This window comes from Ipomoea nil, unplaced genomic scaffold, assembly GCF_001879475.1.
Source record: "Ipomoea nil cultivar Tokyo-kokei standard unplaced genomic scaffold, Asagao_1.1 scaffold2283, whole genome shotgun sequence".
NCBI classification, from domain to species: Eukaryota; Viridiplantae; Streptophyta; class Magnoliopsida; order Solanales; family Convolvulaceae; genus Ipomoea; species Ipomoea nil.
The window spans coordinates 3,703,055-3,725,193 of NW_017618711.1; the positions used below are offsets into that span (position 1 = coordinate 3,703,055).

Sequence of the window (22,139 nt, forward strand, 5' to 3'; positions counted from 1 at the left end):
ATAATTTGACCAATTATAAAGAGAAAATATTAAATCATGCACGGGACAATTTTTTAATTAAAAAATTTAAAAATTCATTAATAAAACATAAGGTTCTCATAGTTTTTTCTTAGAAACTATTTAATAAAACATTTTTTTTTAGAAATTGGTGCGCCAAACCGCCTACGGCAATTTGCGGTGGATAGATCTCGAAAAAATAAGCGATTTCAAAAAAACATTTGTCCAAAACAGACAACCGAGTCAAAAGTTATAGCTTGCCGAACTTTTGACACTTTACAACTTAAAAAAAAAAAAATTTAATCGCCGGTTTAGCCGGCGAGGCGGTCGAGGAGGAGGCCGATTCCGGCATTCCTCGCCGCGGCCAGCGGCGCGATTTTTGCAACACTGATATATAGTATAGAAAGAATAGGAATAGTATTACACTTTATAATATTAGAATAGAATTTTAACCCAGAAATATTGTAGAAATCAATATATTTTATTAGGAAGAGAGATTTTTAGGAATTGGGCGGGAAGTTAAAAGTTCAAGATTTTGTTTTTATATATAGTATAGATTACAATAGGAATTGTATTACACTACTTTATAATATTAGAATAGAATTTTAACCCAGAATTATTGTACGAATGAGAAAGTAGAAATCAATATATTTTATTGGGAAGGGAGATTTTTTAGGAATTGGGCGGGAAGTTAAAATTTCAGGATTTTGTTTTTATATATAGTATAGATTACCTCAACTCCTAAATTTTTATTTTTTGATGTTGTTAACACTGATAAATTACTTTTTTTTTTCTTTTCTGTAGGTCCCAATATAAATGTCTGCATCAAGATGATTTTGTGTAAGAATAAAAGGTTAAAGTAAAAAATATGAGTACACATAATATTTTTCTTATTTATATACATAAAGTACATTATTTAAAAGTACATTTATTAAAGCTAAAAGTACATTATTTAAGTACTGAAAATACATTATTTTGTATACTATCAAATATCAAATAATGTGTTTTCAAAAAAAAAAAATATATCAAATAACGTACTTTTAGTAAATTAAAAATGTACTTTATACTTATACAAAATACATTGAGTACAAGTATATTATTTTGTAAAGTCGACATAATGATTTGCCACCTTGCAATGTAGAAATCTACTATATAATGAATAGAGTTAATTCCAGCAATGGTCCTCCAACTATTGCGATTTTTCAAAATCGGAATCCTCGCCGGCACGCTCCTTCGATGCAAGGAGACCAGTTTCCAAACATAGTAGCTTACTAGATGACGTTTGGTTAGAGCATTTGGAATCAATTCCGTCTGCGGCTTGAGTGGAGGCGAGAAGCGCAACGTCGTTGACGATAATCTGGTGGATGGCCGCGGTGACCTCGGCTGAGACCCTGTTCGTCTCGTGTTTGCCAAGAAGAGTGTTGCTATTAACCGAATTGCAGAGGAACTTGTGCAGGGAGTCCACCGGTCTCACACGACGGAGAGGTTGAGCAGAGGAAAATTAGGAACAAGAAAGTAATATAATGAATAGACAAATTTGCCCATTAAACTGATGGCTAACAAACGCTTATTGGACGGAAGGATCTTTGGTGGAACACTTTAAAAAATCAAGTATCTTTTTCGTTCAAATTAAAAGTCAGGAACCAATTTTAAAAAACCACAATAATCGGAGGGCTATTGCTGGAATTAACCTTAATGAATATAAACTGAGGTTCACGTCACTTTCCATCTTAATGTAATGAGGGAGGAAATGTTATTCCCCAAATTAGAAGAGTAAAAAAGAATTTTTCCCATTCATGTTAATGAAGAAAAGGGTATGAGTGTTAGAAAAATGACACTTGTGACGGTAAAATAAGGATTGACGGTACATATATAATTTTTGGACTAAAATCCACCTGCTAAATAGACTCTGGTACATAATATACAGTTATTACTTATTATATCATGGACCAAAATTCATTTTGTAAGGTGGATCCTGATCTTAAATTATGTATTTTTTATATTGAAATTATGAATATATCTAATATATAAATTGTGTTTTTAAGTTTTAAGAATTTGTAAATATAATATAAGATCATCACAAATTGTAAAATTTTAAAAGATAAATTGTATATCTTTGGATTCAGGTTCACCTTGAAAGGTGCACCCTGGTCCACATAATAATTTGCCCATAGCATAACAATTGGGTGGGCACACCTTGGGCCTGGGAGGGGCCTCTCCAAAGCCAGTTCCAGGCCATGGACATCTTATGGGCCAGCCCAAGAATTTTTAATTATTATTTTTATTTAATTTATATTATTTGTGTATTATAAGATTCAAACATTTATCCTTATAATGAATACTAGTTTTTTACGCGCATTGCGCGATTAGGATAATGTCCAATGCTTTTTCTTTTTTTTTTTTAAATAAGTACTTTAAAGTATATTAAGGCAAGATTATATTGAATTGTTCATGCATAGATAATTGAAGGTTGAATTTGCGTATTTAAATAGGTAATTCTTGTCCCAAAGGTTGAGTCCCCAACCCCAAGGGCCCCCCACACTCCGACCCGACAGAGCATTGTAGGAAGTTGTAAATCATGGTGACTCAATGGTTCAGCAGACAGGGCCAAATGCTGGTACGCACAAGGAATCTGCCCACTTTGGACATAATTCCCGCATTGCCGGCGCCGAAGTTCAAACCTTGGTCTCTTCTCCCAAATACTACCCACTAAATCATGGTTCGTTGATGTTATTGATTCATCATGATCTCTAAAAGAACATCATTGAAATCCAAGTCATCTCGTTGCCTCAATTGAAGTTCTCAAGCATGGGCGGACCTACAGTGGGGGCAGCTGCTCCCACTCACCCCACCCCCACCCTATATATAACCCTTGTATGTATATATGTATGTATGTATATATAGTACAAGGTTTAGTATAAGTAAAAGAAAATAGCTAAGTTAACAAAATACAAGTTAGCTTAGATGGTAGAGAATGCATGTGTGCTTATGGAAAGTCAAGGGTTTGATTTCTTCTTTATTACTTGAAAGAAGCATATTTTATGGTTGTTATTTGAATAACAGTGGCGTCAAGCATATTTTATGGCTGCTATTTGAATAAAGCATTTCAAAATATATTATATACTCTTATATCAATAATAAGATGTGTAATTTATAATGTGTTTTCTATTAGAATTATTTTATCAAATTAATTATGTTTTATATTCTTTTTTTAATTTTGAGCTCATATTTAACAATATTTATGGCTAACTTCAAATGTGTAATTTATAATGTATTTTCTATTCATAATAAGATGTGTAATTTATAATGTGTTTTCTATTAGAATTATTTTATCAAATTAATTATGTTTCATATTTTGTTATAAATATTTTTTTATTTTGCGCTCATACCTAACAACATTTATGGCTAACTTCTTAACCGTTTCATCTTTTTAAGCTATCCTTTTTGTTTTAATGTTTCTCCCCCACTGAACAAAATTTCTGGACCCGCCACTGTTCTCAAGCGAAGTCTATTCTCTGCTATTTCTTGAGATGTGAATTTCTCAATATGTTGTGCAATGTATGATTGTTGGTTCATGAGATCCACACAAGCTTTCTCGGCATTTCGGTGAGGGGAGGTGAGATCTTTCCTAATATATGCTAAAAATGAGCAATTTTTTCCATCTCTAACTTTCTTCCATGACCTAAACTCATTGATAGTAAAAGCATTCAATCCGGAAGGCCCATCTTGAGTATGAAACAAATAACATGGTAGACAAAATGCTGCATCTTTACTAGGAGAATATTCTAACCAAGAAGGGAATAACTTAAACCAAGATGCTAGAAAACTACGAAGATGCTTTCTCCCGATTTTGGATACTTTGAAAGCAAACATTGATATGGGCCGGCCTTGATATAAGCTCTCCTAACTTCATCATGCTTCTCAATAGGACACTTCCATACTGGTAGTCGCAATCCCGGATCGCATTCTAATGCTTGAATATCAAACTTCTCATTATGGGTTGCACAAGCTAAGGTCGTTCGCATGTTCTCAGGAGAAGATTGGTTCTCATTTAAGAATCATTACTCCCATGCGAATGTGTAAACTGCACAATTAGGCATCATCAGTTGCACAATCAAGCATTACACGTTGCACAATCGTAATTACAATGTAATTACAAAAATGCCATTACATTTTTTTTTAAAAAAAATACTTCATTACATGTTGCAGTATCAAGCATTACAAGTTACACGAATACATTCGCCAGAAGTAGTATCTGTTCTATACTTTCTCAATCTTTTTCAATCCAGTAAATCAATGCTCCTACCACTGGAGTTTAATCTTGTGACCACCTATTTAGAATGGTAACAGAAGTTCCATCATGCTATATAGTTGTTGACAATTTCTAGTTTTATATAATTTCTATAATAAATGTTATATAATTTAATTAATACCTTGCTTTTTTATATTGGTTGAAGAGCTGATTCTGTCCTGAACCAGATCAGAACACCTCTAACTTGAAAAGTATGTACTTTACAAGTGGTTATAAATAGCTTCCTAACTTCCAATTTGACTAATTATCCCTAAGTGATGAACTGCCATACCAATAATGTAAGTTTTAAGTTTAAAGTTAAAAAACTTGCCAGAAAGGCTCTTAATTATATCCAAGGGACCAACATCACAATGGGGTCTATCAAGAACCAGGGTTGGTCCTATCATTTCATAAGTTCGGGACAAAGTAAAAACAAGGGCTCTTAATATATAAAGTTAAAATGTTTATATATATAAGAAAAAGTTCAAAGGCGGCGACACCCTCCCGTGCGGTCGTGCGACGGTTTTTAGAATACACAAATAGTGTTAACAATATGCACCAATAGTGTAAGAGAAACACACAACAATGAAATGTAAAAATACACCAAAAAATACACAACACACCCAAAAATACACCATATACCTCCCTACCACTAATGTTGTATTTCCGAACACTGTGTGGTGCTTTTAGTCATACCTAATGGTGTGTTGTTGGTGATGCGTACCTAATTTTTGTGTGTTTTTGTAGTGCATTTCCTAACATTGATGATGTATATTTTACTTAACTTTTGGTGTATTATGAAAACCGCCGCATGACTGCACGAAAAGGTGTATCGACATATAATTTTTTTAAGACTTTATTTTTAAAAAATTAATTGGACTAATCCCAGAGTATCTATGAATTGAATTATTATATTAAATGATTATAGTGCTCATTCAAACTTTGTGCCACTATATGAAGTTTATTTATAAATTAATTTAATATTCTCTAATATATAAGGAGTATCTATTAAGTATTAATTGAATTATTATATTAAATGATGATTGTAATGGTTAAGTGGATTTAATGTTTAAAATAATTTTGAAGTTATGAATTCAAATATCTACTCAGAAAATATTTTTCTCTAAACTTTATTAAAAACATAAAACCCAAATTAGGGAAACCCTTTAAATATTGGGCGCTGGGCAGGTGCCTATCTCACCCGCCCTCAGAGCCGGTCTTGTCAAGAACTTAGGCTCAGTTTGGAAAGCAGGAAATGACTTATGGAAAATGTTTTCTGAAAAATGAGTTATTTTCCTGAAAATAATTTTCTTTCCGGTGTTGGGCTACATAACGTAAAATTGTCTTTGTGTGTTTGGTTCATTTTCCAAAAAATGAGTAGGAAAATGAAAAATACTTTAAAATTTTAATTGTTTGATATTTTTTATAAAATTCTTTTGTAAATAGTACTCATAAGCCTTGTAAATAATTTTGAATATATATATATATATATATATATATATATATATATATATATATATATATATATATATATATATATATATATATATATATATATATACAAGCGCTCATATGCGGCGGGGTCTTACCGTGCGGCGGTGCGGTCAAATTCCAGAATACACCAACAGTGTTAACAATATGCACCAACAGTGTAATAAAAACATACCACAATGAAATGCAACATGCATATTTGTTGAACTATTGGTGTTGCCGCACTGTAAGAAATAACCGCACCGTAAGACACTGCCGCACCTGAACCCGCATATATATATATATATATATATATATATATATATATATATATATATATATATATATATATATAAAGTTAGGCATATATATAGTATATAGTAATGTATACACTATACCATTAGTGTATTGAAAAATGACTTCAATTCTCAAAAAAAAAAAAAAAAAGGGAAAGTCATTTTCTTCCAAAACATATATCTTTTTCTTTGATTAAGACATCATTTTTCATTGACCTCATTTTTTTTCCTCTTGGCAAACACTGAAAACTCAAAAAATATTTTTCAGAAGTCATTTTCTGGATTTCCAAACACACCCTAAAAGGCATGAGCAACTTGTAACTTTTTTTTTTTTTTTTTGGTGTTTTTTTTTTTTTTTTTTTCCTGTGGTTTTGGTTTTTCCTTTTAACATCTCTTCTACATGGCATCTCATATGATCTAAATGAGAGTCGAACATAGCTAAGATATGTGCTCAAAGGTTTCCACAAAAAAAAAAAAAAAAAAAAAAAAAAAAAAAAAAAAAAAAAAACAGAAGGAAAGAAAGAAGATATGTGCTGAAAAAGGGATAAAGGATGTCTGAGTGTAGTGTTTATATGAGTGTAGCAATAATTGATCTGATGGACGTCTACAGGTGCGTACAGAACATCGATCTTATGAATTGAAATATATTCTAATCTGTTACTTACGTACTGTACACCTTGTCAGCAACATATATTCTGCTGCTTTTATGCTATAATGTATAACCTTTTCGCTATTTTTATTTGAGTACTATTACTCATTTACAATTTAATATCTGCCTATACATATTTTTTGAACATATTGAAGCACAAAAAGTGATTATCTCAACTAGAGTTCGAATCTATGACCTCATATTTAGGAGAATCGTACGTACATGTTATTTTTAAACATAAATTGACGAAATTTCATAATTTTATCTTTGCTTGTAAATTGGTAATAACTCCTTTTCATACATGTCCAAGAACAAATTCACAACTTTAATTTTTTATACTTGTATACTAGCCAGCACCACATTTTTAATGACAGATACTACACGTGGCCTTCTAAGTCAACACCCAACAATCCCTCCTGAGCACCTGCTATCTCTAACATCGCAACATGCCGTGCCATTAGTGGGAGGATTAACCACTTACTACCTATTTCAAAAATTATAACTAATAATGAATGAACAACTTTATTTCCTTACACTTGTATAATAATTAATATATACTAGATTTCGATAGTAGAATGCTAGTTGGACTTAACCTTTCAAGCCAACGTGAAACAATATAATATTACATATATTAATGTATTGAAGCATTTGTTCTTTTCCCAAAAGGTTAAATCTCCAATTCCAATGCTCCCCACACATCAGCCCGATAGAGCATTTGAGAGGTACGGTGACTCAATGGCTCAGTAGGCAGGATCAAATGCTGGTGCGTGTACAAGGGATCTGTCCACTTTGAGCATAATCTCCACACTGCTACTGTCACGGTTCAAACCTTGATCTCTTCTTCCAAATACTGCCTACTGAACCACTGAGCTAAGTCTATGCGGGCATAAAAGCCTTTGTTCTAATGTTACGGTGGCGTGATAACATTGCCTCAAATTAAAGATACTTGGATTCCTTTTAAATTTGAAGAAGCATATATAGTCATCAATCTTTTCCTATGAACCCCTAATATAACATTGGATATATACAATATACCTTTGACTACATTCTGCATGCATTAGTACCACATAGAGTGGACATCAGCAGGCCGTAGACTCATCAAAGATACCTATTTTTGGACCAACCAAATTCACACAAAGAATTGGTTCGGTTGCCAATTATCATCGCATATATGCACCTAAGAAAATGACAACAACAACACTGTATATGCATGAGGGCCTGTTTTCTTTTCAACTTTCATTTGATGAGTGGAATCTCAAAAAAAAAAAAAAGAAAAAAAGTTGAAGTGAAATACATACTTTTGGTTTTTTTTTTTTTTTTTTTTTTCCTTCCATGAGGCTTAGATTTAAAGCCTTAGTCTATAAGCAGCATTAGCATTTACCAAATCCCAAGAGGAATGGAAAAGGAGTATGTAATATACAATCATTAATTAAGAGAGCATGAAATAATATACAATCATTATTGTCCACACAGCTATGTGGACTATATTATCAACTAATATATCTTCAATACATAAATAATGTACTTTTAGTATATTAAAAATGTATATTATATTCTAAAAAGTACATACATTATTTGAGTACTAAAAGTATATTATATTTTATAATGTATATTTAATATACGAAAAATGTACTTTAAGTATATTAAAAATGTACTTTTTGTTATAATTCACGCAATAATTTGCTTAAAATATGTAACTGAAGCAAGAAATATACTTTTAAAAATTAATGTGTATGCGAAATGCTTTGATCTTGAGAGATCAAAGCGTTGCCAAATAGGGTCCAACCAAGATTCCATTACATTAGTCTCATCGCGTAGGGTGTGCATGAATACTAAGCTAGTGCACTATACAAAAAATAATAATAAAATAATCAACATATATGCAACAATAGTCTTGGAGAATCTCTCTAATAGTGCTTGATCGAAACTCGACTAAATTATTAGTCTTAATCAGCATAAATTACTTATTTCTTTATACGGAGAAGAAAAAAGACAACAATATTAATCATCTAAGAATCACATTCGGAGAAAATTGAGTATAGCAAAGTAGCAAACCATATACGCAAGGAATTAAACATCATAATCACAATCATATTCTGGCCAGATTTCAACACATTAAACATAGAATTCTTACACTATTATCAGGTTAGAAAGGATTGCAGAATTTAGGCTTGAAGGCCATACCTTATATATATTTAGACCTGGGCCTATTTAGCTAAACAACTTTTAAAATAGACCTAAGTCGCACCGTCTATCCTTTTTACCGCAAATTATGCCATGGAATCGTGTTCACCGAGAATGGTGAACACAAGGCAAAACGACGTCGTTTTTAGGCAAAAAAAAAAAATCGCGGATGTGGAGTTAACGGCGCGCGTTTGATCAAATTATGAATTTTCTGTTATGAGATTATGAATTTTATGAAAATTCATAATCTCATAACAGAAAATTCATAATCGCATAACAGAAAATTCATAATCTCACAACTGAAAATTCATAATCTCACAACTGAAAATTCATAATCTCATAACAGAAAATTCATAATCTTATAACAGAAAATTCATAATCTCATGGTTCCAAAGTGAATGTGTAGGCATGGTTCCAAAGTAAATGTGCAGGCATGGATTCATAATTTATGAATGTCTGTGATTTCGGACGGGAATATGTAGGCATGGTTCCAAAGTGAATGTGCAGGCATGAATTCATAATTTATGAATGTCCGAAATTATGAATGTAATGAAAATTCATAATCTCATAACAGAAAATTCATAATCGCATAACAGAAAATTCATAATCTCATAACTGAAAATTCATAATCTCATAACAGAAAATTCATAATCTTATAACAGAAAATTCATAATCTCATGGTTCCAAAGTGAATGTGTAGGCATGGTTCCAAAGTGAATGTGCAGGCATGGATTCATAATTTATGAATGTCCGTGATTTCGGACGGGAATGTGTAGGCATGGTTCCAAAGTGAATGTGCAGGCATGAATTCATAATTTATGAATGTTCGAAATCTTTGTTCACCTCAAATTAAAGTGAAACCGCAAAATGTGAAAATAAAGAAGAAAAGTCAAACAATTAATTAAGAAAAAAAAAAAAAGATAACGGTGTACTAACACCGTTGGAACCGTGTTCACCATGAATGGTGAACACGGTTCCATGGCATAACGTCTGCCTTTTTACTACATAGGCTAAGCCAGGACAATTTATATCATCGACAAGGGTCCACATAACATTATGAACCCCAGATCGAAACGACAAAATACAAATTTAAACTCGTAAGATATATAATTTCATAACACAAGACATATACATATGTTATATATTTACTAATTTTTCAAATTTGATTTAGATACATATGTGTTCATAAGCATAGAATTTCACAATACAAAACACTGAAATTCATAACATAAGACTTAATTACTAATTTGTTTTAGGTACAGAATTCATACAGTTAAGGTACAGAATTCCATAACACGAAACACAAAAACTTACAACATAAGACACATACACATGCACTATGGTCCACAGTGCACTGTGATTCTGTGAACACTGTTGCTAGGCCAGTCCCTAGGCTCCTATGAAGGGGTTTGGCCTATTTTCATTCCTAATAAGGGTCACAGATTAGGAGTTTTGCACTAGTGACGCAATCGTTATGCTGTGAGCACGTGCTCACCTTGCATGGTGCGCACAAATCTATATTCATAATTTCTATACTGTAGATCCATAATTTCTATACTGTATATCTATAATTTCGAGACTCCCGCTGAGCTAAAATTTATACTTTAGATTCATAATTTTTAACCACGAATCTATATCCATAATTTCTATACTGTATATCCATAATTTTGAGACTCTCGGTGAGCTAAAATTTATATTTTAGATTCATAATTTTAGCTCACCAAGAGTCTAGAAATTTGTGGATCTACAGTATAGAAATTATGAATATATATACAATATAGAAATTATGGATATAGATTCGTGTGCACCATATGCATGGTGAGCACGTGCTCACAGCATAATTTGCCCTAGTGACACTATTATCTTAGCATCCACCAAGGAGAAGAAAAAGAAAAAAAGAAGATAATGTATATATGACTTAACCAACTAAACTACCACACCACCAAAGCCAGCTTCAATTCTCACTGGATAGGAAAAAGATTTTTTCTCTCAAAGGGGCATAACTGTTGTTGATGTAAGTTTTATTTTGTTTTGTTTCCAGTCATTATACTTCTCTTGCATTAGTGTTGAAAGTGTATATTATTGGCAAACTTTTTTTTTGCAAAAGGGGAAAGTGTATAAGCTCAGCAGGAAGCACTAATAAGAGGTAGAAATGTTATAATAATAATTTTAAAGCCAAGTATTGGGAGACAAGTAATCAACATGTTGGAGCCTTGCTGGAGGATGGCCACTCTTCTTGTCTCATTACCATAAAAGAAACAAGTAAAAAGTTGATCATCATGGATTTAATTTAATTTAATTTAATTTGATCCATCAATAAAAGTAAAATAGATGATAATAATCACACAACCATTATATCATGTCATATCATCACCTTAAAGAAATGAGGTTGCTTTTTTGTACACCATAGCACTATATATAGCACCACTAATTAATTAATTATTAGATTCCTTAGTTTTTTGTTTTTTTTTTTTTTGTTTTGTTTTGTTTTTTTTTTTTTTTTGAAAGGAGATTCCTTAGTTTAGTTATCCCACTACAAAAACACAAAATTCTGGCCAACCAAAAGTCATCAAAATATTTTAATCACACGTTTAGCTAAAAATCAATTTTCCTTGACTTTTTCATTCACCTGTAAAGATGTAGACACTTGCTAGTTATCAAAATTTATATACTCCAGTTGAAGTGGATGGAAATTTTTGCCCATCATCTCATCTGACTAGATTTTAGAAATCTAAACTTATTTGTGTTAATTTAATAATATGGATCAAAATCTGTATCCACCTGATGTGGCAATGTATATGATTCATATTTTTTTTTAATGCTAGTAACTCTATTATGTTGTAATATCTGTCCAAACATACTTTCTCAACCTAATGAATTAAGCACAAAAAAACAACGTCTTGACTGAGACTTGATCTCATAACCTCCCACATGGAAGAGGTCACTACATGTCATCTAAGCACAAGGTGTGTTAAGAACACTTGTATTAGGATTTTGATGATACCAATGTAACTTAGAATGTAGACCCCTAACTTTTGTTATTTTCATCGCTGCTTTCGTTCTAGACGAAAGTTGTCATAACTCATCTTGTAATTCGTGTTAAGTTAGACAAACACACGAAAAACGAGTTATGTTCATTAGTTAGGTCTGCCAAAGCGAAAAGAGACAAAGAGCACGAGATCAAAGGCTTCAACAACGAAAGATCACCTCAGGTTATCAACCATCTCGACAAGACAACAACCTTTATGAAGATCTATCAAGACACTCATTGTCTACCATAACGAGAAGAATGTCTCAACTGTCTGAGTTGTTTAACCATCATGGGAACAAAAGGACTTTAAAGTGTGGGACACATATACCTAGGAGCATTAAATGAAGCTGTACTATTCTTCAGAAGCTAAAAGACAAAAACCCTAAGGTTGTTCATGTCTACAACGGCTACATGGTACAAGCCGCATTAATGAAGCATTTATTGCGCCAAGCTCTCCGGTCCTTACCCACTGGATAATAGGTTTGAAATTTCATCTCCCTCCAACGGATGAAATTTTCCACACCTATAAAAACCCACCTTCATCAACTTAGAAGGTGCTGGTTCTTTTCACTCGATCATTACTCTCAAGCAAAAGCTCTTGTATAAGCTCATCTTCTTACCAAGCTTTTGCGAACCAGTTTTTCAAGGCGTGAAGATCTCTTAAAGAAGTTCATCAATCTTCATCTTCCACCTTGAAGAAGTATTGCATCTTGTACGAAGCAGTCATCCATACTCAGTCAAGACTTCACCGTGTTGGAGAAATCAAAAAATACTTTCTACCAACCTCAACTCTGAAGAAGACGTTGATAGAGGCGGAGTAAACTCGCGGAGTTGAAAAACCTACAGGAAGCTGTCCGGCTTAGTGATCAAGGAAGCTTTCGTGTGTATTTGTACTAACGAGTGATAGTGCAAACCTTCCATAAGTTGTGGAAGAAGAGTGGAGTAGGCAAAGTTGGCCGAACCACTATAAAAACTCTCGTCTCTCTATCTTCTTACTTTCGTGCTTTACTTTTCAGCATTTGCATCATCACTCGTCTAAACCGAAAGTTTCCCTATAACTTCAAACTGTGCAAAGTATTTAAAACCAATTTATTTTATCCGCTGCGTTACAACCCCGAGAGGTTGATATTTACCGAAAATCGAAAAGAGTCTATTCCCGCCCCCCCCCCCCCCCCTCCCCCCTCTAGACTCTCGTTCTAACCCTACCGGAACCAACAAGGTGCTTGGCATATGATTAGTATTTGATCAATAAATAAATTAACTTTTTAATGCATATATAGGGGAATCAGTAAATTTATGATAACCAATGGATAAAAGAGAGTCATTGCCACATGTGATAGTAATTGAAAGATGTGCTCCGTCTCAACTAAAACCCTAATTTGATAGTTGAATTACACGTTTATGTTTATATATTATATGATGAAAGAAAATTTTGGTGAAAATTTTGATTCTTGGAGCAATATCCTTGCCCACAATCTACCACATGAAGCAATATCGCCTAATAATATATCCGGGCTGTTTTTTTTGTAATTCAAAAAATTAAAATAATGAATAAGTATACTTACCATCCACTTCAGCATCAAAATGATTCGTGTTAACCTGTTCAGTGCCACATATGTAGTAACCTATTGAATATGTAATATTAGGAACTAAATATACAATTTAAACGGTTTAGGGATCTCATTGGAGGTTTTTTTTTTTTTTTTTTTTTTTTTTTTTTTTTTTTTTTTTAAGTTAAGAGACTTAAGTGCACTATTCATTAGATTTTTTTTTTTTGAAAACACTATTCATTAGATTTAAGAGGTCAATTAGATACTTTGTCCTACATATAATAATGTTAGAGTTAATTCCATCAAAGGTCCATTGTTTTTTGTGGCAATTTCAAATTTAGTCCTAGACTATTGTTTTTATCATTTAACATTCCAGACTATTATTTTTTGGGCACTTTTAGTCATTCTCATGATTTTTTCTATTTTTAGTAAGGGCATTGTCTCTTCATATTTTTCATTTGTTATTTTTCTGGTTTCAATCGGTTTAATTGGTTTAGAACTTTACTAAAAACCGGTTAAAAAAATATAGTTACTAAAAATCAGAGGTTATCTAAAGTTCTAAACCGATTAAACTGGTCGAAACCCGAAAAATAACAAAAGAAAAATAGGAAAAGACAAAAATGTCTTTACTAAAAATAGAAAAAGTCACGAGAAGGACTAAAAGTGACCAAAAAACAATAGTCTGGAATGTTAAATGACAAAAATAATAGTCTGGGACCAAATTTAAAATTATCACCAAAGACAAAGGACCTTTGGTGAAATTAACTCAATAATAATGTTATGTTGATAAAATAATTATATTTACATATATAATAAATTGTTTCGGGTAATTAATTTTATTACAAAATTATTTACATCACAAAACAATATTTTATTTCTAAACAATACATTTTTTTATTACGCTAAAGCATTGTAAGTGCATACTAATGGAATTAATAATTTCCCATAAACTCATCTTGATATAAGAATTGTCTCTTTTAATTTGTACCCTATAGACCAACAGTTCCTCCTTACCAAACATTGTTGAAAAGTTAACTAATCTACTAGTATACGCTTTAAAAAAATAATCAAAATCATCATTAATCTAACGGGTAGTAGAAGAAAATATGGCTTGATAGGTGAGTTTAAAAGTTTGGCATTAATGATAAGGCAACCTATGTTTGAAACTTAGCATTCAAGTATTTGAGTTCCATTTTAATGATTTCAGTCATTGTATTTGATCGATGTCATAAAAGTTGTATGACTCAGATTCATTTAACTTCTTTTTTACTCGTCTCTTATGCTGATAAAAAGAAGAAGAAGAATATTTTCATTTATACTTGATTATATTAAGAATGTGTTAAAGCTATAAAGTATTTAAAGAAATAGTATATGTTAATATTAAGCTATAAACTTGGATCCCTCATTAAAAAAGAAGAAGAAGAAGAAGTATGGAGTATAAAGAGCCTTGAGCACTCTCTCCACAATAACTAATTTTTAGGTATCATTTCTACCAAAGATTCACTGCACTATGACTCACTAGTTAGGCTATATTTGTCATCCACCTTAAAGGGATATAAAGCAAATAAAAAAAGCAAAAAAGGATCAATGCCAAGACACTAACTAGTGGGTTTCCCTCTTCCTCTTAGTTACCAACAAAATATTAAAAAAATAAAAATAAATAAAAATAAATAAATAATAAAATCCTACTTGTAAAATTCACTTTTCTCTATCAATTGTGTGTGTGTGTGTTTTTTTTTTTAAATATAGTCATTGTTTCTAATTTTGTTAGGGTTTAGTCTTGTAAACTCAACTTGTAATTGGTAAAATTATTATGACAAAATAGATAAGTTAGGTCTAGTACTAATTAGTATGCTAATTGAAAATTTAGCGGAACAAAATCTGCATCATAGCCTTTGGAATAAGCTATTGGAATTACGACACACACCTATTCCAATTTCTATTTAATACCAAAAACAAATTAAAACTACTTGTTTAAAAAAAAAAATTAAAAATACTTCTTCTATTCAAACTCATAACCATTACCAAGTATTTGATTATAATTATCATTTCAATTTCAATGCTTGAATAAAAAACCCCCTAAATGTGACAATGTCATAATAACCGATAACTAAACGTATAATTTAATTTGCTCTTTGTTGTGCTGGTTTATTACTTCTACGTTTATAAATTATTTTCTTGAATAGGTACTAGTATTTAACTACCAAACCATCCATTAAACCACTTACAGTGAATCAATGATTTTAATTTTAATTAGGGTTGGAGTTCAGCCTTTTTGAAAGAATGATTTTAATTTTAAACACCAAAAACTCTCAACAATAAATAAAAGATGTGTGTGTACAAACGAATTTTTTTAAAATTTTTGAATAATAACCAAATAATTGAGTGAAAATGAGAATTAATCACTGAATTTTTATTTTCGGCCGTGGATTTGTGATCGTTTTTTGGAGGGTCAAAAGGAGATTAGGATAGGGAGTCATATGACTCAAATACATAGAGTCCTAATATTAGTCCTAATATTCCTTCTCAAGCACATGGTATGCTAGTACAATCATTATTGTGTGGACCATGGTCCACACAAGTTGTGTGTATCATAGTTTGTCTACTGTAAAATAATGTACATTCAATACAAAAATAATGTACATTGTATTCAGGGAATGTACATTATTTTTGTTCTGAGTGTACATTATATTGTATAATGTACATTCAGTACAAAATTAATGTACATTTAGTATATTAAAAATGTACTTTTGTTATGGTCCACATAACATTGTGTGGACCATGGTCCACACAATAATTTGCCATGCTCGTAGCCTGTACCTTGTCTCTAAGAAAAGAAAATCTAGGACTAGACAAAGAAATCTAGGACTAGGCAAAGCTTTTATAAATATGTCTGATCATTTATTGAGATGAAATTTGACTTGAATATCTCCAGCAGCAACTTTATCTCGAACAAAGTGATAATCTATCTTAATGTACTTGGTACGAGCATGGAAGATGGGATTTGCACATATATAAGTAGCACCAAGATTATCACACCATAGTTTAGGGACAGAGATACCTGAAACTTTGATCTCACACAGTAGTGAAACGATCCAAGTTACTTCAGCACAAACATCTGCTAGAGCTTTATATTCAGTCTCAGTAGAAGATCTAGTCACAGTTCTTTGCTTCTTACAGACCCAAGATATATAAGATTAGTCCCCAAAAAAAAAAACAGCGAAACCACTAGTGGACTTACGATCTTCTGGACAACCAACCCAATCAGAATCAGAAAAAACATGAATTTCCTTTAACATCGATTTCCGTATACGCAACCCAAGCCCAATTGTTCCTTTAACATACCTCAAGACACGATTCAGTTGCTCCCAGTGTGATGTTGTAGGAGCATGCATGTGCTGACAAAGCTGATTAACCACAAAGGATAAATCAAGTCGTGTAACAGTGAGATATTGTAGTGCTCCAGCCAGACTCCTGTATTGCGTAGGATCATCATATAAGTCTGCACTAAAGGGAACAGTTTTCGAAACAGATATAGGAGTAGAAAGAGGTTTGCATTCCGCTATTGACTACCAAAGGCAAATTATATCGTGCACTAGGGCGCATAATATTATGCGCTCTAGCCCAAAACGACGTCATTTTGTATCTTTTAATTAATAGTTTTTTTTTTTTTTTGGAAATTCTATTTCTCGTTTCAGTCCTTAACTTCTAAAAAAATTCCTTGTTTCGTATGTATAGAATTGTATAGTAGAACACACATAAACTCCTAACATAATACACATAATCTAGCATTCTAGCATAGTACATAATACACATAAATATAAGTGTTAAAAAAAAATTGTAACGAGATTAGATGGATGAAACGGTATCCGTCGCGTCAACTCCCCACTAACTTATAAAAACGTCGTCGTTTTGGGCCAGTTTTGTGCACCGTGGTGCACGATATAACAATTGACTACATACCAAGTTATTTGGCCGGTTTGATTGGGTTTGGTTTGAGGATAGTTATGCTGTGCATCCGTATGCATCATGCATGGTGCATACGGATGCAAAAACGACGTCGTTTTATTAAAAACGCGTGTCTCCCCTTAAAAAAAGAAATCAGGTTCGATTCCCAGCAACAACATGTTGTTCATTCATTCTGGAATTTTAGTTCATAGATTATAGAATTTTAGTTCATTGATTCTGGAATTATAGTTAATCGATTCTGAAATTGTAGTTCATCGATTCTGAAATTTTAGTTCATTCATTCTGGAATTTTTAGTTCACAGATTAGATTATGGAATTATAGTTCATCGATTATGGAATTATAGTTCATCGATTCTGAAATTTTAATTCATATGTTGTTTCTGGGAATCGAACTTGAATTTTTTTTTAAAGGGGAGACACGCCTTTTTAATAAAACAACGTCGTTTTTGCATCCGTATGCACCATGGTGCATACGGATGCACAGTTTAATTTGCCTTGGTTTGATATGGTACTTTATTGCTTTTTGAGTTTTTTTTTTTTTTTTTTTTTTTTTTTTTTTGTTTATTACTTTTTGGCAAACAGTTAGCTAGCTCTCTCGTAGTTGCAGTCCTTTCTGTGTGCTTTTGGCCATGGAGGCCTCTGATACTATAATTATCGACTCAAAGCTCAACTCTAAGCTCTCTTCAAATGCCCAACAATTTGCACTTACTCCAATAATTGGTCAGCTTGGCCTCTAATTTTCATCTGTTTTAATCTGCTTCCTATTATGGAGTTCATGTTCTATTCTATATAGCATATGCTTTCTTTTTACTCATATTTACTGTCTGTATGCATGCATACATGTATGCCCGTGCATGTATCTTAGAAATCTACAAGTTTATATTCCTTACTGCGATTCTTGATAGATAATGTTTGTGGGCAATATGCAAAGTTTATAGCTGTTTCTGTGAAATGAAGCAATGGTTTTTCATTTGATTTTCTTCACCAGATAAGCTATGCCCACTTTGTGTTTGATGGATGGTGTCAATCAAATTTATGTTTGACAGATATTGGCTTTTCATGAATTTTTTTTTTTTTTTTTTTGAACTTCCATATTTGGTGTTGAATGTCGTTCTTGAATAAGGAGGCAGAAAAAGTTCATATCTCAGAATCATAGGTTATAAGTTTATATATATATATATATATATATATATATATATATATATATATATATATATATATACACAACAAGCTTGGCCACCTCAGAATTCTTAAAAGCATAAATTATATTGAGTTAATGCCGCATGAAGTCCTCCGAGTATAGTGGTCTTGCCACGTTAAGTCCTAAACTTTCAAATTGACCATCTGTGGTCATTCGACTTTCAAATTTAGCCATTCGTGGTCCGAGTTAACCACCCATGGTCCTTCAACTTTCAAAATTTAACCAGCCGTGGTCCTCTTGAAAGGACCATGGTTGGTTAAAATTTAATAGTTGAAGGACCATGGGTGGTTAACTTGGACCACGAATGGTTAAATTTGAAAATCGAAGGACCACGGATGGTTAATTTGAAAGTTTAGGACGAAACGTGGCAAAACCACTATACTCGGAGGACCTTAGATGGTATTAACTCAAATTATATTTGCAATTTGCAACAGAACATTTGGTCTCCTACAGTGTCCCTTTTCATGGAACTGTGGAAGCATATTTCTGAGTTGATATATGCTTATTCTGACTTATTGATTCTCACTCATATCTTATTTTAGAAGACCTACTTTCCTTTCTTGCTATATACATGCTAAAGGGCAGTTTTGCAACAACTTATTTTTTCTAGACTTCATGTCTTTCCATTGATATGAATTTCTTATCTTAACCTATAAACAAGCATGGGATAGTCCATTGGTGCAATAAAGTAGAAGCTCAAGTTTATATAAGTGATCATAGTGGGAACCTGATTAATTTAGATATATCGTTACAAACTGAGATTTCTATGATAAAAGTTAGCATCTATGTTGTAGCTCGTGTTTACTAAGTTTATAATTATGTTGTTTAGGTTGGGTAGATGGTTTCATATGAAGCCATGAACATGAAGATGAGTTCTCCAGTAACTCAATTTGGGCCTGCAGGAAGGATGGGCATATATGAGCAGTTTCACCAGATGAGTGTTTGGGAGGATACACTTAGAAGTGATATCATCCCTTGCTCTGGTGATTGTATGGTCACACAGGCAGATGACAAGGTAAACAATGAAGTCTTCTCTTCAATTAAGCAGTCAAATATATGGTTTTTTTCACCTCCATGACTTAATTCATTTCTTTCGTAATTTGGACATTATAGTCCGAGTACATGTCTAATGAATCAGTGGTACCCTCTGGATCGGGAGACAACCAGGGCGATAATCAGGCACATCAAGCAGGAAAGGGCATTGCAGATAAGGTGATAAGCATACCCTCTCTCTCTCTCTCTCTAATGGCTAAATGAGCATTAAATGAACAAGAATATCTTTGATGTGAAAAAGAAAACCAAGTCTATTTCTATTTCAAAGACAGGCACAAAGGCGTTTAGCACAAAACCGTGAAGCTGCAAGAAAAAGTCGTCTGCGAAAGAAGGTAATAAACAAATGCTGCTAAAAAGGTTGTTTGCCAATTTCAGATAATCCCCCAAGTTCTCGTCTTCTCATTGTTGATTACTTTCTAAAATTTCTCTTAGGCTTATATTCAGCAATTGGAAATGAGCCGTTTGAAGCTAGCACAACTCGAACTGGAGATTGAGAAAACCAGACATCAGGTAAGGTTTGCATACCTCTTTCTCAAAGATTATACATCTGCATATTATATTGACCAAGAAATATCATTTGCAGGGAGTATATATGTTAGGTCCCACTACCAAAATGGGAATGTATGGGACAATAAATCCAGGTAAGGCTCATTTTATCACCTTTATGATTATCTCTCTGTGACCTCCCTCAAGTGAAACTGAAATTTCTTGCTCTGAAGTCTAACTAACCCCTCTAGTTTATGTGCAGGAATTGTTGCGTTTGAGATGGAATATGCGCACTGGGTCGAAGAACAGCAAAAGAAAATTTCAGAACTCAGAAGCATTTTGCTGTCTAACACAAGTAGTGATGTGGAGCTCCAGTTGGTAATTGAGAATGTCTTAAACCACTATTATGAACTCTTCCGGATGAGAGCTGAAGTTGCCAAAGCTGATGTCTTCTACTTATTATCTGGGATGTGGAGAACTTCGCTAGAGCGCTTCTTCCTCTGGATTGGAGGTTTCCGTCCATCAGAACTGATAAATGTAATCCCTTGGCCACTGCCCTTGAAACATAAAAACGATAAACATATAAATAAGACACAATTTCTTCGGCTTCTTCTGTTTGCAGGCAGTAATGCCACAGCTTGAGCCCTTGGCAGATGAACAACTCTTCAATGTTTGTAGCCTGAGAGACTGTTGCCAGCAGGCTGAGGAGGCTCTCACACAAGGAATGGATAAACTACAGCAGAGTCTGGCCCAAAGCATGGCTTCTATGAGCACCGACGCAGTAATTTATGGTTCTCAGATGTCTTCTGCTATGGAGAAATTAGAGTCAATAGAAAGCTTTGTCAACCAGGTACAACATCACTCTTTTATCTTCACAACCTTGAATATATATACCACATTGTTATCTCCAAAGTTCACCACATAGGAATGGAGGCTGGGTAGTACAAACTTGTAGTCTACTTTTCTTACTTTAGTTCACTTTTCTATGTTTTCTGTCGGGAGGAGGCCAGTGAAGGGCCAAATCTAGCAATTGGTGGCTAGGAGATTATTAGGCAGAGGCCAGGCCCAAGTCCAACACCCTGTCTCTCGAAAATGTGATGGTGGTATAGAAGGAAGTAAAGTTGTTGTGAACTATAGCTTTTGGCATAGTGGTAAGTGTTTGATCTTAACAACTGGTATCAGAGCCAGGTCACGGGTTCAAGTGGCAGGTGCTGGGAGGGGGAATTGTTGGGCGGAGGCAAGTGAATGGGAGGGGGAATTGTTGGGCGCCTGGTCGGAGGCCAGTGAATGGGAGGGGAATTGTTGGGCAGAGGCCAAGGGCTAAGTCCAGCAATTGGTGGCGCACTATAACTTTTTGCGTAGTAGTAAGCGTTTGATCCTGACATTTTTCCTCCTGTGTTTGAAATACTACAGGCAGATAACCTGCGCAAGCAGACTTTGCAGCAGATGTCGAGTATTCTTACAACCCACCAAGCAGCCAGGGGTCTGCTTGCATTTGGGGAGTACTTCCAACGCCTTCATGCCTTAAGCTCTCTCTGGGCTGCTCGCCCTCGAGAAATGGACTAGTCGTCTATTGTAGTTTGCATGCCGATAGTCATAGGTTATCTTGGCTGCTAGCTGCTGGTAATGCATGATGATATGTGAATACTGAGTAGAAATTAAGAATGTAAAATATTAATCTGTTAGATGGGATCTGGATTTTTGTGAAATATATATGTTCAAAGACAACATTTGAAGCCCAAAAATTGTGTATACAATATGTTAAAATGCTCTTTGTTTAGCTCTACATTACAATATATGTTGCGTCAGTTGAAGGTTTAGAGATCAGCACTAGCCAAAAGCCTAGCTGATGTATAAAATGATATTCATGCAATGGATCTTCACATATAATTGTTGGAGATCTTGAAATATTCCTTTATGAGGTATGGTCTTGAAGTTCTCATTTGTTCAATTCTTGTGCTT

At 33.3% G+C, this 22,139-nt stretch overlaps 1 protein-coding gene across 5 annotated transcripts; it reads left to right on the top strand.

The window, feature by feature from the left end:
* Positions 1-18,029: 18,029 nt before the first annotated feature.
* LOC109151328 (transcription factor TGA3-like) lies at positions 18,030-21,950 on the top strand. 5 transcript variants are annotated; one of them, XM_019299294.1, is made up of 9 exons: positions 18,030-18,157; positions 19,541-19,653; positions 19,752-19,850; positions 19,964-20,023; positions 20,124-20,201; positions 20,275-20,332; positions 20,440-20,714; positions 20,800-21,027; positions 21,591-21,950. In XM_019299294.1, exons 1-9 carry the CDS (start codon positions 18,067-18,069, stop codon positions 21,741-21,743), a joined length of 1,155 nt encoding a protein of 384 aa, XP_019154839.1. In that variant the 5' UTR covers positions 18,030-18,066; the 3' UTR covers positions 21,744-21,950. The 5 variants fall into 5 exon arrangements, with proteins under 5 accessions (XP_019154839.1, XP_019154840.1, XP_019154843.1 ...); XM_019299295.1 differs by having other exon boundaries at positions 18,072-18,157; positions 19,468-19,653; XM_019299298.1 differs by lacking the exon at positions 18,030-18,157 and adding an exon at positions 19,078-19,357 and having other exon boundaries at positions 19,468-19,653; positions 19,960-20,023.
* Positions 21,951-22,139: the final 189 nt, after the last annotated feature.